Source organism: Myotis davidii, unplaced genomic scaffold (genome assembly GCF_000327345.1).
Source record: "Myotis davidii unplaced genomic scaffold, ASM32734v1 scaffold32, whole genome shotgun sequence".
Lineage (NCBI taxonomy): Eukaryota > Metazoa > Chordata > Mammalia > Chiroptera > Vespertilionidae > Myotis > Myotis davidii.
Genome location: NW_006286587.1, coordinates 9,243,562 through 9,264,148, shown reverse-complemented (window position 1 = coordinate 9,264,148; position 20,587 = coordinate 9,243,562). Strand labels below are relative to the sequence as shown.

At 38.7% G+C, this 20,587-nt stretch overlaps 1 protein-coding gene across 1 annotated transcript in view; it reads right to left on the bottom strand.

The window, feature by feature from the left end:
- Positions 1–20,587, bottom strand: part of SPTLC3 (serine palmitoyltransferase long chain base subunit 3) — a 128,224-nt gene that overhangs the window by 58,856 nt on the left and 48,781 nt on the right. Inside the window, exons 5-6 of the mRNA XM_006758100.2 lie at positions 6,220–6,344; positions 4,196–4,289 (exon numbers count right to left, since the gene is read on the bottom strand). Coding sequence (XP_006758163.1) covers positions 4,196–4,289; positions 6,220–6,344 — 219 coding nt within the window. The remainder of the gene's footprint in view (positions 1–4,195; positions 4,290–6,219; positions 6,345–20,587) is intronic.

Genomic DNA, 20,587 nt, shown 5'->3' with positions numbered 1-20,587 from the left:
CTTCTCCTCCACGTTCCCCCTGCAAACCATTCCAAATTCTTGGCCTGCCCAGCCTATTGACCTCATGACAACTCCCCTAACTGAAAATACTGCTTCTCTTCTCCAAGGCTAGCTAAAAAAGCCCTTTGTGGCTCACTTGAGGACAGAGATGGCCTACAGCCTCACTGTTTCCTGTGTGGTCCTGCACCAACAGCATTGGCGTCACCTGGAAACTTGTCAGAAATTCAGAAACTCAGGCCCCACCCAAGATCTACAGTCTGCATTTTAACAAGACCCTGAGTGACTCCTCTGTACAGGAAAGTCTGAGAAACCTTGCTCTGGAATCCAGATTATATGTAATTACCAGTAAAGTGAGCCGGTTCAGGGGAAAAATCACTCGGTCTTGATATATCCAAATCTCTAACAGAAGATGTAAATCTTTCTAGAGAGTTAAACCTTACACAACGGTTTGAGGTCCTGGCATGCTCAGGGTGTTAATATACTCAGCCCAGGGGTGTGTTTACCAAAGGCAAACAAGTGCCCCATTTTCTGAAATACACTAAAATCCTAGTGGAGATCAAACTTGGTGCCTGGTTGGAGCTGATGCCATAGCTTAGGATGTGCAATGGCTGGACAGCCTGTTTTGTGCCACCCAATGAGTCACAAACGCAAACTAAGGATTGGCTATTTCACTGAAGCTGCCCACAATAGAAAACTCAGGGAGATATTCTTAGCACTGAGCCAGAGGAATTCAGAAGCCAAGGTCAGCAATCTGGGTTGAAATCCAGGCTACTAACAGGATAAACCATAGCCTGATTTTTACACAAAGACTCACAGACCTCTGGGTCCCACGTATGGCCTGGCAGTAGCTAGAGTAGCTAGTGAGTAAGAGCATTTGCATATGCTGTACATGCTCTGCCTATATCCCTCAGCCCAGCTCCTTATTGCAAAGATAGGCCAAGAATTTTTTTTTTCAGGCTGTGGGAACAAACTCAGGCTGAGTAGGGACAGCTCTCAACCAACCACAAGTGTGAATTGGTGGATAAATGCCCCAGCTCCCTTCCCGCCTGAGATGGAATAACACTGAAGTATGTCTACACAGCCTCCCATAGTTTCCTAGTAGGACTGAGCTCCACTCGTCTATTGGGGTAACTTGCTTGACAACATGCCCGGGATTGTCTGCCTTTCCTTCTCTGTCTCCATTCTCTGCTCACCTGCTGGTGCTTCCTGGGATCACTTCCTGAATAAGTGACTGACACCCAAACCCTTGTCTCAGGGTCAGCTCCTGGGAGAAATGAACCAACACAAGAGCAATTTCTGAGTATCTGGGATGAATGGACTCATCTGTGGCTCAACTGCATCATTCTATTTGAATATTTAAAATAAGTTGTTTCACAGGGCACTGATTAAAAATGTTCCCATTATATGGTTTCAGCTAAATCATTTGTATTTCATATTTGTGTTTGAACAAAAATATGGAAATAATCTTCACTGGCATGTTCACATTGTTGGCATCCACTTCATATATCCAAGAATAAAGGCAAAATTTTTGATGGCTCTTTGTGGAACTGGAATGTGGGTGATGATTACCCCATATTTTAGGATTAACCAATAGGAAAAGAAGCATTTCAAGCCACCTCTGCCCCTCCCTGCCCAAAAGGAGGGTTTGCTAACATAGCTGGTCAAAACCTGACATTTGGCTATGGGAAACTGTGTCTCAAGAAGCAGTAGACAAATCTTATTTTCCTCCCTGATCTATGTGAGTTTCTTGTCCCCATGTAGACCAAGAATTGCTTTTCTTCCAACTTGTCCTATTTTGGCTTCTTTGCCAGTGACAATGTGAATAAAGTTGGGTTGAAGAACTCGGGCTCTGCTGAGCCATTCATTTTAGAATGAGCTTTCATTCTAGATTCAAAGAAGGAGGAAGTAGAAAGTCATGCTTGGATGTTTAGCAATGGTGGCCAGAGAAGATATATAAGTTATCTATTGTTATGTAACAAATCATCCCAGAATTTAGAGGCTTCAAACCACAAACACTTATTATCTGGTAGATTTTGCAGATGAGGAATTTGGGAACCTTAGCTGGGTATTCTGGTCCATAAAATATGTGAGGCTGCAGTGAAGATGTTGGCAGAGATCAGTCAATATGTCCTCCTTCCATGGTTCTTGGATGCCTGAATGTCCTCATAAGTGACCCAAGAAAGGAGATGCAGAAGCCTATAATGCCTTTACAACATAATCTTAAGAGTAACATATCATTTCTTCTACTGTATTCTTTTAAGCACACAAACTGATCCTGAGACAATGCAGAAGGGGATTATACTAGTACAAGATTATTACATTTAACCATATATGGATGGAACTATAGTCAAATAACTGCCAGCTGTTTATCTTTCCCCAAGTAGATAAAACCTCTGATCACCAATCACCCGTCATGCCAAAGAATCAAAAGGGTATAATTGTGCTAATACCAAAGACATTTTCTGTGGTCTCTCTCTGTCTCTCTCTCTTTTGTTAATCCTCACCCGAGGATATTTTTCCATTGATTTTTAGAGAGAGCAGAAGGGAGGGGAGAGACACAAAGAGAGAGAGAAACATTGATGTGAAAGACACATCAATTGGTTGCCTCCGGCATGTGCCCTAACAGGGCCAGGAATCGAGTCTACAACTGAGGTAAGTACTCTTGACCTGCAACCCTTCAACACTCTATCCACTGAGCCAAACTGGCTAGGACTCTGTGGTCTCTTAATAAATTTATTTCTTGAACTCCTTAAATATGTCTATTCAAAACATGAATTTTCCACACTGTCAAAATAATTTGAGTCTGGATGTGGCAATCAACGGTAAATGAAACAGAAGTGTGGGAATGTAACTCGGCTGATCAGAGACTAGCTAAGACTGATAGTTTGATGCAAAATAAAGAAATGGAGACAAGATATTTTGAATGAACATGGATTTGGCTGTCATAATTGAACTAGGTTGGAGGGACCTCAAGTCTGGTTCTGAACTTGACCCCAGAGTACTCCTAATCACACCGCTGCTGAATGTGGTTCAGGATAGGCATAGCCAGACCTCGTCCTACTCAGTGAAAGCAGGAGATTTTTCATTAGAAAAACTGCAGGTTATAAAGGAGATTCACTTTAGAATTCTCCCATTCTTTTGCTTTTCTTCCCATGTGGCAATTGTTCTTTGGGGTGATATTTCTGTGAGGTGAACATAACAACTGGAGCAATTCTCCCTCAGTTCTCTATCACTTTTTTTCCTCCTCATTTTAGTCTTTGTTAGTTCCTTGGAGCATGGAGGGTAGTGTCAAGGAAGAAGAAAAGGAAACAGTAGGGAGGAGGGAAAAGCAGGAGAGGAAGGTGGTGAAAAGGAAGAGAGAGGAAACAAGTGTGTGTGTGTGTACATGTGCACACAATGAAAGAAAGGAAAATTCTGATCATAATAATGAATTAGACTCAGAAACTGAACCTTGCTCACCAGATAGTTCAACACTCTTATTTTTTTCCAGATGAGAAAACTGAGTACATGAATGATTAAAGGATTTACTTAAGGTGATGAAACAAGTCAGGGGCACAGCTGGACAATAGAACACAGGTGTCCCCCACTACCTCCTTTTAAGTATTTCCTAATATTTCCCTGGCTGCCCATCAGTCTGTAAGAATAAATAGCCTCTGCCTCCTCCTCATCCAACCACACAACTCAGAGCCTGAAAGAGCATTTCAACCAAGTTGAATAAACTGTGTGTCTGTGTGTGTGTGTGGCGGGGGAGGGTGTCTGAGTCTGCAGTGAGCGAGGATAGTGAAGAGAAGCATATTGCTAAGGAAGATGACTTTTTACCTGATTATAACATACAACTTAAACAAGTCTTCAAATTTCCCAAGCCGGAGTAATAGAAAAGGAAGAGTTATAACACTCCTGATAATTAAATGGTAGTTCTAACAGATCGGTCATGTCTTCAGAGGCCATATTGCAAGGCCACTAATAACAGCGACATTAATGTGTTTGGGTTGCATTTAACAATCCGAGTGTTTAGTGCACTTCAACCATTTGTTCTGGGTCAGCAGAGGTTAACAAGCCAGTAGTGAATATAAACACAATTGTGTTTCGTTAGGCTAAGCTCCCGGTTTGAAGAGCAAGGACAAAGCCCCATCAATCATTTTTACGTTCTTCTAGAAACAAGTGATGCATGTTGGATAAATATGCTGCTACTCACTGTTGTGTTTGAAGATCCTTATGGTTGCACCTGAGAGTCGGGCCCCAAGCACAAGAGATGCGTGGTTTAACTCATCACTTAAAATGAGGCACCCCTGTTTAGGAAAAAAGCACAAATGACACAGGTCAATAAATAAAGTTAAGGAAAAACAACATGGGGGAACAGTAAGATACTTCGAGACTTGAAACATAGAATCTTGCACCCACTTCAGTTTTAAAAACCCAAATAGTTAATCTGGTGTCTATATGAATAAAATACTATTCAGCAATTAGCTGACGGAGTTGGGGGTTGCTTTAAGGGATTACATCTTTAGTCACGTACATTTAATTTTCAGCAGAAAAGGTCATTTAAGATCTTGGTTCAGCAACAGCTATTGTATAAAGAATTGATGTTTGACAGGAAAACTGATGTACTTTTGGGTGGGTTGGGGACTTGCTGGGGTCCTTCATTCCCATGCTGGATTATTTGGGACAGTTTTGGTGTGTTCCTACTGAAAGGCAGGGTCTTTTCTTTCTCATTCATCACTGTACTGACATTCATGCAATAAGAGCACCACTGCTTGACAGTTAAAAACACTGCATTTGGCAAGTATGACTGGCAATTCAGTCTGAGGCACATGCTAAAGCCCAATCTAATTTACTGCTTATAAATTACAACTTACAAGATTATTTTTCCTTTTGAATGAAAACACTTTAAATTTTGAAACTGCTCAACCATACCCAAAATGCAGAGACAAACTACAGTGGCCATTTGTCTTCCATGGCCACCCAGGATCTGTGAGTTCTTCCTTATATTTTGGAACCTTCATACGTAACATGTTTGGAGTTTTTGAGGCAAGAGCCAGCAACATTCCTATACTCTATACTCCAGACACGAGTGTGCATTTATTATTTTTTGCTGAACATTTGAGAGTTACTTGTAAGCCTCATGATACCTCACCCTGAAGTTCTTCAGCATGTCCTACAAAATCACTATGTAATCATCACACCCAAGAAATTAAACATTTATATATTACCATGTAATATACAGCTCAAAATAATGTTTCCCCAACTGTCCTAATACTGTCTTATGCCTTATACAGATATTGTTTTTCCTTCTATTTTTTAAAAACATAATCCAATCAAAGACTATACATTACATTTAGTTGTCATGAGTCAGATTTCTTAAAAAACATAAATCTGGTTATGGCACTCGATGTTACTTAAAATGAACCAACCCACTCCCCATTTTTCTCAGGAAGAATTTCAAAATTTGCACATGATTTACACTGCAAGACTTTGCAATTTGGGCATCTGCCATCATCTCTGGTCCCTTCTTCATCCACTACTCTATCTATACTCTAGTTCTTCCCAGCCTAGACTGTTACCCATGCTATTTACTCTTCCTTGTCTTAAGGAAATAACTTATCTATCTTAACAGATAAGTAAAAAATTCTCATGTCACCCACTTTAAATGAGCTTTCTCAAGAAGAGTTTGAGGGCAACTTTTTGTCCTTCCCCATGAATATACATGCCTTCTCTGTGTTAGTCATCCTACCTTATTTGGTGTGTTTTTTTCTCCATTAGAATATAAAATACATAAAGTTACAAGACACAAGTCTTGTTCATCTTTGTATGTCCTGTATCTTGCCTCACAACAGGACATAGTAGAGTCTCAGTCAGGTATTTATTGAGTGAATGAGTAAATCAATGAATGGTACAAGCAAAATGTTGGCTAATAAGTGTTCGCTACATTATAGATGATGAGTTGTGAGCCAACAAATTTAATTGATTTTGCTAAGAAATCAATTTATTTTGCATGAAAGATGAAACTTGACTCACAGTTGGGGCTGCAATTCTATAATCAGAATATAATGATGAAGAGGTTTGGTGGACTAAGCTGGTACATTTATTTAAAAAGCTGGATATCCATTAGGCTTTTCCTCAGAAAAGGAACTTCTGAGCTATACCTCTAACAAAGGGCCTTCTCAGTTATAATTCTTAGGAAAAATACAGCAGAAGACAATTATGTTAACAAATTCTCACCTTTCCAACTAGTGCAGGAATATTCATTGAGTTAGTTGCAAATCCCATCCCAAAGACCATGGCTGCTTCTACATTCAGGAACTGAGCCACAAGGTCCTCCAACTCTTTATGCTTATTCAAGGTTCCTGCACATGAAATAATAGGATGAGTGAGTCTTCTCTTTCTCAAAAGGTCCAAGAATTAAAACTCAAATTCCAGTACATAACCATCACCAAAATTTGTATGTTTTGGTGATACATAGCAGTATATTTACTATATAGTCCCCATACAGAAACAACCCAAATGTCCATCTACTACAGAATGGATAGATGCATTGTGGGGGTATCTATAGAGTGGAATTCAACACAGCAGTGAGAAAGAACAAATTACTGTCCCACACAACAGCTTAAAAAAAATCTCACAGCCGAAAACAGTTTGGCTCGGTGGATGAAGCGTCGGCCTGCGGAATGAAAGGTCCCAGGTTCGATTCCGGTCAAGGGCATGTACCTGGGTTGCAGGCACCTCCCCAGTGGGAGATGTGCAGGAGGCAGCTGATCAATGTTTCTCTCTCATCGATGTTCTAGCTCTCTATCCCTCTCCCTTCCTCTCTGTAAAAAATCAATAAAATATATTTTTAAAAAATCTCACAAATTAGTGATTGAGTGAAATAAATCAGATACTTATATACTAATACAGGTTGTATGAGTACGTTTATGTAACATTTACAAACAGATAAAACTAACCTATAATGTTGAAAGTCAGGGTGGTGGTTTCTTTTACTGGGAGCATGAGAAGAACTTTGAGTTTCTTTTATTTCTAGATCTGGGTGCTAGTTATATGGTATGTTTGCTTTGTAAAAATTCATTGAGCTGAATACTTGTGATTGGTGTACTTTCTATATAAATACCTTATGATGCAATAAAAACTACAAAAAATTCCACAATTTCTTTCTCTCCACACCCTACATCTCACAAATAATTGATTAAATGTTAACCCCTCAGAGGTTCCCTTCACTCACATGTAAACAGATTCCATGACTTTCATAAATACAAATAAATCTAGTTATAATTTATTGAACCTTTGGAATGTGCTAGATTTCAAAGCCCACTATTTAGGTTATCTCATTTCATCTAAATAGCCCAGTAATCTAGGTATTATTACTTTACAGATAAGAAAGCTAAAGTGTAAAGAGGTCACAGAAAAAAAGCAACAGAGGTAATCTAGTCTAACTCCAAAGTTCACATTTTTACCACTTTAGTATCTTTTATATGTGTACTCTCTGACCCCTTTCTGTGCATGATCCCCTCATGCCTTACTGAGAGCAAACCCAATGCTCCCATGTTTTCCTTTTTGTCACCACTTTGGCTTCTAGATCTGCACCGTCTCATATGGTAGCCTCTAGCTACAAATGGTTAGTGCAATAGAGTAAAATTTTATTTAGCTTAATTTAAATTTTTAGATCTAAGCACTATAAAATATTTAGCACTCAACACAATTTCATATTTTGATAGGGTTACATTCTACTTATTTCACTTTACTCGATGGAAATGTATGGTCTGAATTGAGATGTGCTATAAGGGTAAAATATACACAATTTTTAGGGCTTAGTTCAACAATAAAAATAATGTAAAATGGCTTATTAATCTTTTTATATTGAGTACATGTTTAAGTCATAATATGTTGGATATATTGGGTGGGAAATATAAAGTTGAGTTTACCTGGTTTTTAAAACCTTTTTAATGTTTTAATTTTTTTACTATAAAATTTAAATTATAGGTGTCTTGCATTATATTTTTATTGGGCAGTACTGCTCTAGATGATACACTTAACAGAACAGAAAAATGGACAAGTGGAGAGATGCTGTAATTTGCATCCTTGGGATGTAGAAGCAAGATTTAATTCAAATTTAAGTTAGAGCTATATTGTTAGCTTATTCAGAACTATTATAAACATGCTTCTTTTAACCTAATGATTAACATACTTTAGTAAACATAATGTGATATCAGACTTTAATTTAAATTGGTAAATTATCTTGCTTATTGTGCTAAACTGGTGATGCATTAAACTGTAGAAAGCACTGAATGGTTCAAAGTTTTACTTTGCATTTAATACAGAAGCTAACATTTGATGTCCAATCTTTATCTTTTATGAGAAATCACACTATCATCTAACAGATAACTGGTGGTCTTTCTTTTCAAATGAGAATTAATCTGTTTTTCAATTGTCAGGAACCATAGTAAAACATGTATTTAGGCAAAGTCAATTTTGCTTAAGATTTGAGGGAAAATGTTAAAACTTTAAATTGTAATTTAAAACCTTTTCATTATCTAAGCTATATTAAATAAAAAGAGAAACAAAAATTTAAAGATAAAAATGCAGTCACAAAATCATCTGTCAGATTTTTACCTAACAGACTGCATCCCAACAGGAATGGCCCCCGGAATAAGGAGTGGAAAGACCATTGGCCTGGACACAGGAAGACTTGAGTTCTGGCTCCAGCATTTTCACATAACAGCTGAGTGGACTTGCAGTTTCCAGAGAGGCGGAGAGGGGCACTGTTGTAGGTTTTCCTGACATGGGGAATGCTCTTTCCTCCACATCTATTTTCTTGCAGCTCCCACTCACTCTTTGAGATCCACCCAACATGACCTCTTTTCTGGGATTCCATTCTCAGCTTCCCCAGGTGAACTGGTCATGTTCTCTTCTAAGATTGCATAAGCTTCACCGCATAATGCTTATAGCCTTTAAGTTGAACTGAGGATGTCCACAGGACCATCTTTTTTTTTTTTATTATAGAAAGAGCCCTTAAGATACATATACCGTGTTTGCAATGTTCCTCTTGGCAGCCACAGTGCCTAGTACAGTACCGACCCATAGTACTGGTAGAATTGCATGCTGTCTTTTGATGAAGAATGAAGATAGAACTGAGCCTAGAGGAGGTGATGGTGCAGGGAAGAAGGTCAAGAACCATGTGATGCTAGGGCAATAAGGTGGCTGGGCAGTGAGGACCAGGTTGAAAATACCCATATCTGAAAAAGGCCTCCAGCAATGAGGTGGCTAAACAGGCCTTGCTAACTCTGTAACTTTTCTCAAGAGATTTTCCTACCTAGAGGGTGAGGGGACAGCAGTGTCCTGGTCCCGTCACCCAGAACTGTGTGAGTAGGAGTTCATCATGAATCTTTGTGACCTCCACCTTCCTAAATATGACATCTCACGGGTTTATCTATTACAGTTGCCTCACTAAAACTTCTTAGAATAATGTAGGATGTGTTGTAAGCAACCGAACAACCAACTAATGAGAAATGGGTGTATCTAAGGACATCTTGAGAAATTGCCAAGATGGAGATGAGAGGAAATGCAGTGTCTATATAAGGCCTCCAGATGCAAGCCAGTGGTGACATGGTTAGTAAAGTAATATTTAAATACATGAATTTCTATAACCAGATGCCTCACACCTGAGTTATGAGTTATGAATGGTTGTGTATCTACAGGCTTACCTTCATGTGTTGAAACAAGAGTCCCCAATCTCAAACCCAATTATCATAGAATTTCTTTGTTTAATGTTCATAGCTCAAATTTCATAAACAGATTTGAAAGATTCCCAGAATGGTTGGCCATTTTCTTATTCAAGAAGTCATGCCTTTTAAAGTTAACCTGGGTTGGTCTGGGGTGGGGTAGTTTGTTAATAAATAATAAAGAGTGTGACATATTTGCATTAATTGACTGCTGATTTCCTCCTCCTGTTCTTCATATTCAATAAATAGGAGTGTAGGAATACCTTGGGAAAACAAAGGAGTCACTAGAGACTTAACTAGTTTGCTTTCCACAAATATTCAGTCCATACACCTTTACTGGATTGAGGTGTCTGAGTTATGACAAATTATAGTAGGTAGTTGAGTACCTGAGTACTTCTAGAAATTACATTCAACATTTCATCTGTACATAAAGATGACCATTTTTTAATTCAAAGAAAATACAGCTGATAGCATTATTATTAGCTAGGAAAGGAGCTAATTAGGAAAGGAGCAAAGGAGGAAGCCAGACCTTATAAGCATAGCTATTTGGGCAGCTTCACCGGGAAGCTGCAATTTTGCACTCTGCAGGTAATCACCTGCCCCTTCCCTGCAGATCACTGAGGGAAGGGGTCCAACAAAGAGGAGATGGATACATGCACAGTAAAGTTGGGGTGACACAGGGAGGGTGCCTGTCAGTCAAACCTTGGAGCAGAAACCATTGGCCAGAATAGACAGGGCCACTGCAAGCCCATGACAATTTGGAAATACATAATCCACTAAACAAAGGAGCTTGCTGTCTTGGCTCTTGCTCTCTGGCTCCTTTGGCTTTGCTCCTGTCCATGTTCTCTCCATAGCCACATAGCCATGTGGCATGTGGATCCCACAGCAATGGACTGATGAACTGCAACTGGGAACACTAAGCTAGCCTGATGCTGGACTGGACACTGCTCTGATGTGGAACAAAATTTCTGGACACCAGCTTTGATCCTAGCTCTCTTGAAGCTACAGCTACACTTCTATGGTGGGACAAAGGGAAATGGGACCAGGGGACCTCAGGGTTCACAGAAATAAAGCTTTCTACAATATTTCATCCTCTCATGCGAGTCTCCAAAAAATCATTTTCTCTGGTTATTGGAAGAATGCCACTCCCACTAGCAACAGGTAGGGATGAGGACCTTTCCCCACTGATAACACATCTATTGTCCTAAATGAGGGTACAGGCAAATTCACAATAACTTTTATTTCCTTTCTCTCTTTAGTCCCTGAAGGTCAATAACAGTCATACTTGCCCTAACTGGTTTGGCTCAGTGGATAGAGCGTCGGCCTGAGGACTGAAGGGTCACAGGTTTGATTCCAGTCAAGGGCATGTACCTTGGTTGTGGGCACATCCCCAGTTGGGGGTGTGCAGGAGGCAGCTGATGGATATTTCCCTCTCATCGATGTTTCTAACTCTCTATCTCTCTCCCTTCCTCTCTGTAAAAAATCAATAAAATATATTTTTTAAAAAGCCATAATTGGCAGAAACAATTGCTATGTTGTGCATATTTGGACACTTATTCTCATCCTGAAGGTCCATTTATCCAATGGGATACTGAATAAAAGAATAAATACAAACTGGGTATATCCTCTTGCCAGCTCTCTTAGCATTATTTCATCTGCCAAATGCTGGGTTTGCAACTATCAGTCAAATCAATAAAAAATCAGATTCAGGGGGAAAGTACCTATATTGTATTTATGGATGATACAATGCTCCTGGATTTTTATTGACATTTACTGACTAAAACATTTCAGCTAGAACATATAGATTTCTGGCCTTCATATTGACACTGATCAATAGTAAAGAGTGTGGGTGTTATTAACAATCTTGTTTCACAATCACCGATTCTTCCTGAGTGGCGCATGGGAGGACTATTTTTCACACTGAAGTTGTGGTCACTTTTTGTCTAGAGTATCCTGTTTGTAGGTTGTTCCTTAGACTTGACCCAGGAGCAGGGTATTATTTATCATGGAAACCTGCCAGCTGGCTCATCTGGCTGCTCCTGTTGTGCTGTAATGAGCACGCCTCTGAGCCACTTGGCTTGAACTGGTGATTCCTGCATTAAAACCAGCATCAGTCCTTCTACCTAAAGAATTCTACCTTCCAGCTCATCACCCAAAAACTCTTAGACTATTTTGCTTTCCTCCTTACTCCACTGTGCCCAGTCTAATGGGGGTTATAGAGCTATGATACCTCTTCAGTAGGTTTGTTTTCCTGTAGACATGCAGAAAAGGTATGAAGAAAAGCCACATGTGATGTCTACAGCTAGAACATACTTTCATACTGCACATAGGCAGCTTCTGCTGGGTTAAGAGTCCTTCTATCCTGTTGAAATAGAAGAGACACTTTTTATCTGCCCACCTATCCAGGCCTTCAATTTAAACAAACTATTGCCACCTCTTGGCAGGTTAAAACAGTAGTAGATCATTAGAATCTGATACAAAATCCTTAAGTGAGGCATGGATATATAATCATTATGATCCTTCCTATCATAAATAAGCATAATACTAGAATAATTTTTTAGTAGACCGAAGGAGAGAGATTAGGGTATCTGAGAAACAGAGAAGGTCAGGGGGATTTGATCAAGACTGGGGTCAGTGGATACATGTGCATTTCTTGGTGGTAGCTGCCCGGGGACAGCTGCAAGGTGCATTAGAGTAGCTTGACTGCTGGACATTGGACTTTCTATCCACACCAGCCACTCCTCAGCCCTCACCATGGGAAAAACGTGCCTGGACTGCTGGATCACATGGATTGTGTTCACTGAAACAGTGGGCCTCTCAACAGGGGAACAAAGACCAGGGATACATCTTTGATGTCTGGGAGCTGCGTAACATTCTAGAACATTTGTTCTCTCTTGATGAATGGGAGCCGCAATAAGGCCCAAAAATAGAACAGCTAGATTCAGGCTGACAGTTAACTTTAACTTGTTTAAAACAACAACTTAAACACTTCTTTCACACCTGAGTTTGTGAACCACCTGGCCTTTTCATTCATTAGCTACGTGACCTTGGGAAAGTTATTGATATTTTTTGGACTTTGGTTTACTCCTTTATAAAAGGAAGTTCGAATAAATAATAGGGGCCTTGTCAACACTCAGTTGTGATTCCATTCTCTATTTTACTTCCATGAAACGGCAGAGAATTAAGTCTGGACATGGTGCATGATGAAATGGGCATGTTCTACCTGGTAGCATGGATGGAAATTAATTTATAAGCTCCTGTGTAGCCTTTCAGTCCTCATTTTTTACTTGGAGAGCTTATCTTATTCCTTCTTGGCTTATTAAATATACCCACAATACATAGGTTGTCCAGCTAGAATAGAGTTCAAGAAAATATAAAAGGGTTTTTGCCCTGATGGAATAGGAAAGACATGTGAAATAAGTAGAAAAAAACCAGAAGCCTGGATAAATTCATTGACTCTGCAAATCAAGTCTTTTTAATTCTGCTAGTCAACACCAGGTGAAAAGTTGTATCTAGATTATATCCTGTGTATTAAAGGAAACACAAATGCCAAAATGATAAAAAAAATGGCTTTTTCAAGAGGGCATGGAACAAATGGGTATCATATTTCTGTCAAGTAGTATTTTTGCCATCCCAAATGCCCCCATTTCCACAGTTAATCGCCTGAATGTGTGAAGCTAGTGGTAGACATTGATAATGTCCTTGGTTTTCCTCAAGTTGTTATCAGTGGCTTTCAAGGGTATACCCAGGTGTCTATGTCAATGAAAGTTAATCCATATCCTTAGTATATTTGGATGGGACAGGATTTTCAGTCTAAATAAAATAAAGGAGACTAAAGTGTGGTGTGTGCTGATATGCAATAGATTTGGAAATCTGGACAATGATATTAAATATACAGGATTCTTCTCCCCAAGTTGCTATATGTGTGCTGATATGCAATAGATTTGGAAATCTGGACAATGGTATTAAATATACAGGATTCTTCTTCCCAAGTTGCTATATGTGTGCTGATATGCAATAGATTTGGAAATCTGGACAATGGTATTAAATATACAGGATTCTTCTTCCCAAGTTGCTATGATAGCAAGCACTTGTCTATGTCAGTAGACATTTTATAGAGGGCCAGACACAACATATTTTGGGCTTTGTGGGCCATGTGGTTTCTGTTGCAATGACTCAACTCTGCCGTTATAAAGTCAAAGCAGCCAGCCCTGGCTGGTGTGGCTCTTTTGGGTGGGTGTTGTCCCATACACTTAAAGGTTGCCTGTTCAACTCCAGGTCAGGGCACATACCCTGGTTGGGGGTTGGATCCCCTGGTGGGAGGACTGCATGAGGCAGCCCATTATTTTGAATAGATGTTTCTCTCTCCCTCCCTTTCTCTTCCTCTTTCTCTAAAAAAATCAATAAAAATATATTAACATTCAATAAAATCAAAGCAGCCATAGACAATCCACAAAATAATGCATGTGGCTGTGTTCCAATAAAACTCTATTTATGGATACTAAAATTTGAATTCCATAAACTTTCACATGTTGCAAAATATTATTATTATTTTTATTCTTAAGCTGCTTAACACTAAAAATTATTTGTAACTTGCAGTCAGTATGAAAACGGGGCAGTTTGGTGAGCCCTGATGTAGTTGGTCTCTGGTGATAGCTATGAACAGTATGGGATAATGCTCTCTTCTGTGAGACTTAGGATAACTAGTGTCTAGTCTTGACTTCTCAACCTAGTGACTGCATGAGCACTGATCGGCAAGTCATTAAAAATCTCTAGACTTGATGTACATGGTATTTGTGAGGGTGAAGGGAAGATAATCTACAATTTCTAAAATTAGATAAACTACAAATTCTAAAATTATATGAGTTCTAAATTATCCCACGTATTACCTTGCTGGTAAGTATACTTGTGAAAATTATTGGCATAGCTTGTTGAGTTGTTATGCTTGCTTGGCTTTGTTGAACCTACAGGGCCAAATTCCACATTTGCAAAAACAGCCCTGCTAGTTGAAATTTGGCTGGGCTGTAATTTCTGTCACTGTCAAGAGTAGGGCTATTACCTTGTTAGAACTATAACAGGTATTAGGGAATTTCCAAAAGGCTTTCAGAAATCAAGATACACTTTCATTTTCCTACTCATAAACAATTCTTCTGAGTCCCGTTCCTCTTACAATTACTCTTAAATGAAAATAAAAAGGCTTGAGAGAAAAGCAATAACATCTTGGTAATCAGGTTTTACAATAATTTGGTCTGAGAGGAATGGCGCTATTTATGAAGAACAATTTTGCCGTGTGAATTAGAAGGTAAAACTAATTGAGGATGTTTATACTCTATTTAATTGAACCTACTGTTATAGAGCATATTTATAGCATTGATTTGCATAAAACCATGTTAATCAAATTTGTTTTTTTAAAAGAACACAAGATCTTTACTTGGTAACAGGTTCTTAGAAAATGCTCATTCCATAAGACTTTGAAGGACATAAGATGATATTTATTTGAAATAGCTTTAATGTCAACATTTTGCAAATTCATGCTGGCCCCATATTCGGTAGCTCAGGTTAGCAAGGCTGCACATTTCTTGAATCTAGCTACAAATATTTGAGGAAAAACACACAGCAACCTTGATAGTGTGAATTAAATGATAGCAGAGAACTTGTCTGGAAGATAAAGAGGCAGACAAACCATTTAATGATTAAGGAAAATGTTCTCAAACTTTGAAAAAAAAGGAGACATTTCAGCGAATTTGCACATTATACCTAACATGAAAATCACAGCTGGAACTCAGGAAAGAAAAATGATTTCCTATTATATTCAGTTACATTGATTCCTAAGTCAATATGTCCTTTATGATGTTTTTACAGTGAAACTATTTGAAAGTTACTTCTTGAAATTGCAATTATAATTTGAAGGAATGTTCTCAAACAGCTTTAAGGTGTGTATACTACTCAGGTTTCCCTAATAAGATGAATCAAACACAAGGCTTTCCTTCTCCAAGGAAGAGAAAACTACAAGTAGAGATGAGCTTTCATTGGCACCGAGTTAGTCTTGTGGCATTCCATGCGTTTGTTTTCCTAGAAGTGAACTTCTTACTTCTTGCTGGTCAAATTATGACAGCACAAAGAGCTTAGAGAGTATATGTATTCAAATAATATACTACTACTACACATCTTCTGCACACCCTTGGAGAATAAAAGTGGAGCAGGGGAAAGAAAGAAAACAAAGCTTCTCTATGGTTTGCCTGAGTTTAACCTTTCCTGGTTTTAGAAATCTGGACCAGCAATGTGTGCCAGGTGGCCTATGTTCACATATCAAAACCAACTGTGTTCACTAATTTTCTGGGGGTGTCCATTACCTACTTATCGGTTTTTATTGATAGACTCAATCTCCTAATCATATATGGTATGCACTTCACACAAAGTAAAATAAATTTTGAAAATTTTTAGACTGATTTGGTTAAGAAAGTTAGCCATGTTGGATAGTTTTCAGTGGTTCCCAAGGTGTGTTCCCCAAAGCAGCAACGTCACCTGGCAGCTCCTTTGGAATACAAAATCGTGGGTCCTATTCCAGACCAACTGAATCAGAAACTCTAGGTCAGTGGTTCTCAACCTGTGGGTCACGACCCCTTTGGGGGTCGAATGACCCTTTCACAGGGGTCGCCTAAGACCATCGGAAAGCACATATATTATTACATATTGTTTTTGTGATTAATCACTATGCTTTAATTATGTTCAATTTGTAACAATGAAAATACATCCTGCATATCAGATATTTACATTAGGATTCATAACACTAGCAAAATTACAGTTATGAAGTAGCAACGAAAATAATTTTATGATTGGGGGTCACCACAACATGAGGAACTGTATTAGAGGGTCCCGGCATTAGGAAGGTTGAGAACCACTGCTGTAGGTGGTATAACAAACTGTTTTTCTGTGCCCTTCAAGGGATCTGATGTTAAAAGTTTGAGAACCACAAATGGAGTCACTACAGCCAAAATGCTAAATTACTACAATCAAGTAGGTTGAGGCTTGAGCATACAATTCTATTCCTGTTGTAAGGAGCCTGGGAACTTAAACTTTTGACCTTTCCAGTCCTGGGTCAATGCCTGGATCTACATCAAACCTCCAGGTAACCCTGATTACCCTGGAGTACCAAGGTAAGAATGGTCACCTATTTAGATCACCTGATTCCCTACTGGACCACTAGTTATCTACAGGATTATCATCTCACAGCAATCTAGAGGATAAGAATGTGGGACTGATGCTTCTCAAGAATGTACTTTTTCTTTTCTTTTTTATTATTGTAAGATTGCTTAGTTTTTCTCTCTCCTTCAGAACACCGAGTGTTGCTAGTTGCATTTCTGGTTCGCGAACCTTAAGACTCTTGAATAAATCTTTATCATTTATTTCTTGGCACATCCCCAAGACTCTGAGTTCATTGTACACACTAAAGAATCCACACAGCCTGGGGCAGGGGCCCTCCAATAGACGGAAAAATGTGGTCAGTCTGATTTAGTGGCAACATTTTGAAAATGCCAGAACTGTTTTTTGTAAGACTGTGCCTCATTTAGGCTCCTCTTGACTTTTAAGAGCATAATTAACCCCCGAAATAGGAGTTCATTGTGGAAAAATTAGAAAATACTACAAAATAAAATATAACCATCCTTATCAATGCAGATATTCACGTAAAATGTATTTTTTTAAAATGGGCCCATCATTTATATACTGTTTTATAACTTTTTTTATTCTTTTAACAATGCATTTTCCATGTTAAAAATAAGAAAATGGACGACCAGGAAGACATATACCTTATGTTTTCTCTAGCTAGTTATTTAAAATTTTAAGGCAAAATTTCTCAAAATGGAACTGCTGAGTTAAATACCTTACTGTTGATACATTTTCATGTTGCTCTCCAGTTTACTCCAAAATCAGTTTATAACGATAGACTTTTCTTCACTTGTTTGAAACTATAGAATATTATTATTATTTAACTTTTGCCAATTAGGTGAAAAGTGGTAACTGTGTCTCAAGAGAAAATCAATGATAAGTATAGGACTCTTTGAAATTTCATAAAGTGAACATACACATATAACTGCAACAAGATAAAAAACAACATGAAAAGCAACTGCAAAGTTCCTTTGTGCTTCTTCTGATTACCATTCAGCTCCCCCAAAGTAACAGCTATTCCATGCATTCTCAACAAGGGTGTTATTGTTCCCAAAGAGTTGAAAATTGTTTTTTTTTGGGGGGGGAGTGGTATCTTACTCTATGTATGCAAAAAGCACAAATATCCATGTGCGACATACACAGATTAACAGTATATCCGTGGTATGAAAATACCATGGGAGGAGGAGATAATAAAAAAGGTTGAGAAACATCATACTATTCTGATTGTGCAGTTTTACCTGTATTGAACTTTGCCATAATCTTGGCCCACTGCTTAAATTGGAATTACCTTTTCTTTTGACTTGTAAGTCTTTACCTATGAAGAATTTTAATAATTTCTCATATACATTGGGAATAACTTTATCTAATTTTGTTCTGTGACTTTTAACTTAGTCGACGTGGTTTTTATGTGAAGAATTTCAAATGTTTGCTTTTGTTGAATCTTTCCCTTTAAGTTCTCTGGGAGTGCTCTCTCTGGTTCCCTAGAGTGGACTACTTCCTGAATTAGGCTTGAGAAATCTGAAGGGCAAACACTTGTGGATAGCTGTTGATTGGAAGCAAGCTGGCCTTCCTCTAAAAGGGAATAGTGCCTGTTTTTCATGGTCCAGGGAGGCCTGGTATGGAGTGGGCCTGGAGGTCATTTACAATGGATCCCTCTGCTTACGCGGGCATCCTGCCAAGTGAGGTGAGCTCTGGTGGAAAATATTGGAGGTCATCATGGGATGTAGAACTGAGGAGGTGATACAAGTAACAAGCTAGAGAAGAGGCTTTTGTGCTCTGAATGTTTCTGTCTTTCCTACCCCCCAAAATTCATATGCTGAAAAGGTAATGCCTAAAGTGATATTGGGTACTTACAAGGAACACACACAAGTGCATTCTGTATTTGCATGGTCTGAATAGCTTTATTCTGTTCATTTTTTCATTATTTTGTGAGTTCATTCATTCATTCAATTTCAATTTTATTTATATAGTGTTTTCTGGTGGTGGCTGTTCTTTGTTTATTTGTTTGTTTTTACATTTCAATTCCAAATACATTTGCAATTTACCTAAGTGTAATTTACCTAGAGGTAAAGTGTGAGGTAGAAATCTGATTTATTTCCTTATATGATTATCAAGTTATCACAATACTAATTAGGATCCTTTTCTAACTGATTTGAAATATTGTTCTTACTATACACAAATGAGTGTGCCACATTGTGTATGTCTCTAGACTTTCAGTTTAGACTCTCCCCACCTTGTCCATTCATGTTATTGAGATTGTGTTCAATTTACATATTCATTTGGGGAAGTACCAAGCCATTTCCATCTAGGACAGCCGTGGGCAAACTACGGCCTGCGGGGCCGGATCCGGCCCATTGAAATGAATAAAACTAAAAAAAAAAAAACAAAACCATACCCTTTTATGTAATGATGTTTACTTTGAATTTATATTAGTTCACACAAAACCTCCATCCATGCTTTTGTTCCAGCCCTCCGGTCTAGTTTAAGAACCAATTGTGGCCCTCGAGTCAAAAAGTTTGCCCACCCCTGCCTAGGACATAGTCTCTCTGTCTCTCTCTCTCTCTCTGTCTCTCTCTCTCTCTCTCTCTCACACACACACACACACACACCTCAAAGAGTTATAATCTTCCAGAGCACATTAACAAAGTTATTACGAAAAATTATGCTATACTTACCAAAGTTGTCACACATGGCACACAATTTGAAACAGACAGCCTAGACCAGGGCGCATGCTAATAGAAAACAACATGAGTATAGAAGATGTACATTTAAAATGTCCAACCTTTTAAATGCTTGATTATGACTCCAAATTGCCATTTCACTCTGCCTTCTATTCAGAATATAAAAAAATGCACAACTTTCCCAACCCCATCAGCCTGTGGATTGTTAAATTGATCCACAAGCGAGTCAAAGCCACCCTTAATTTTTTATTTCAGAATTATTTTAGTTGTACACAAAAATGAATAGCAGGACATCATTTGGGTTCTTAAAAACAGCATTTGAAATTCTGCAGTATCTGTCTGGAGATGTACTGTTTCCAGCTATATTTTGGGCTTAGCTTGAGCATTTGCAGGTGCGGATTTGGACTGCACACTGGACTTCTTCTTTGCTGCTCCTTCAACTAAATCGACCGCCCTCTTGGGCACTGAGGTATTTTCGTGGTGGTTGCAGCAGGGAGATGGGAACCAGGTGCCTGGCTGGGATCTATTTTTCTACTTTTATCCTTTGGGATAACTTTAATTTAATTGTATTTGTTTTTTATTACAACACATAGTTGAGTTTAGGTTTTTAGCCAAATCTCAGTTGTTTTCTTTCAGTAGGCAAATATGTTCTAGTTACATATTTTTGGTCAAAATAGTATGTGTGGTCTTCTATCCTTTTATTATGTTTTAAATACTTTATCTTGATATTCTTTTTTGCTTAATTTTTCTATTTTCTAATATAAATTCAGAATTCTTCCCCCCTCCCCCCAGGACATTGGAAACTATTTTTAAAAGGCTGGGATAGCCCTGACCAGTTTGGCTCAGTGGCTAGAGCGTTGGCCTGTGGACTGAAGAGTCCCGGGTTCGATTCTGGTCAAGGGCATGTACCTTGGTTGTGGGCACATCCCCAGTGGCGGGTGTGCAGGAGGCAGCTGATGGATGTTTCTCTCTCATGGATGTTTCTAACTCTCTATCCCTCTCCTTTCCTCTCTGTGAAAAGCCAAT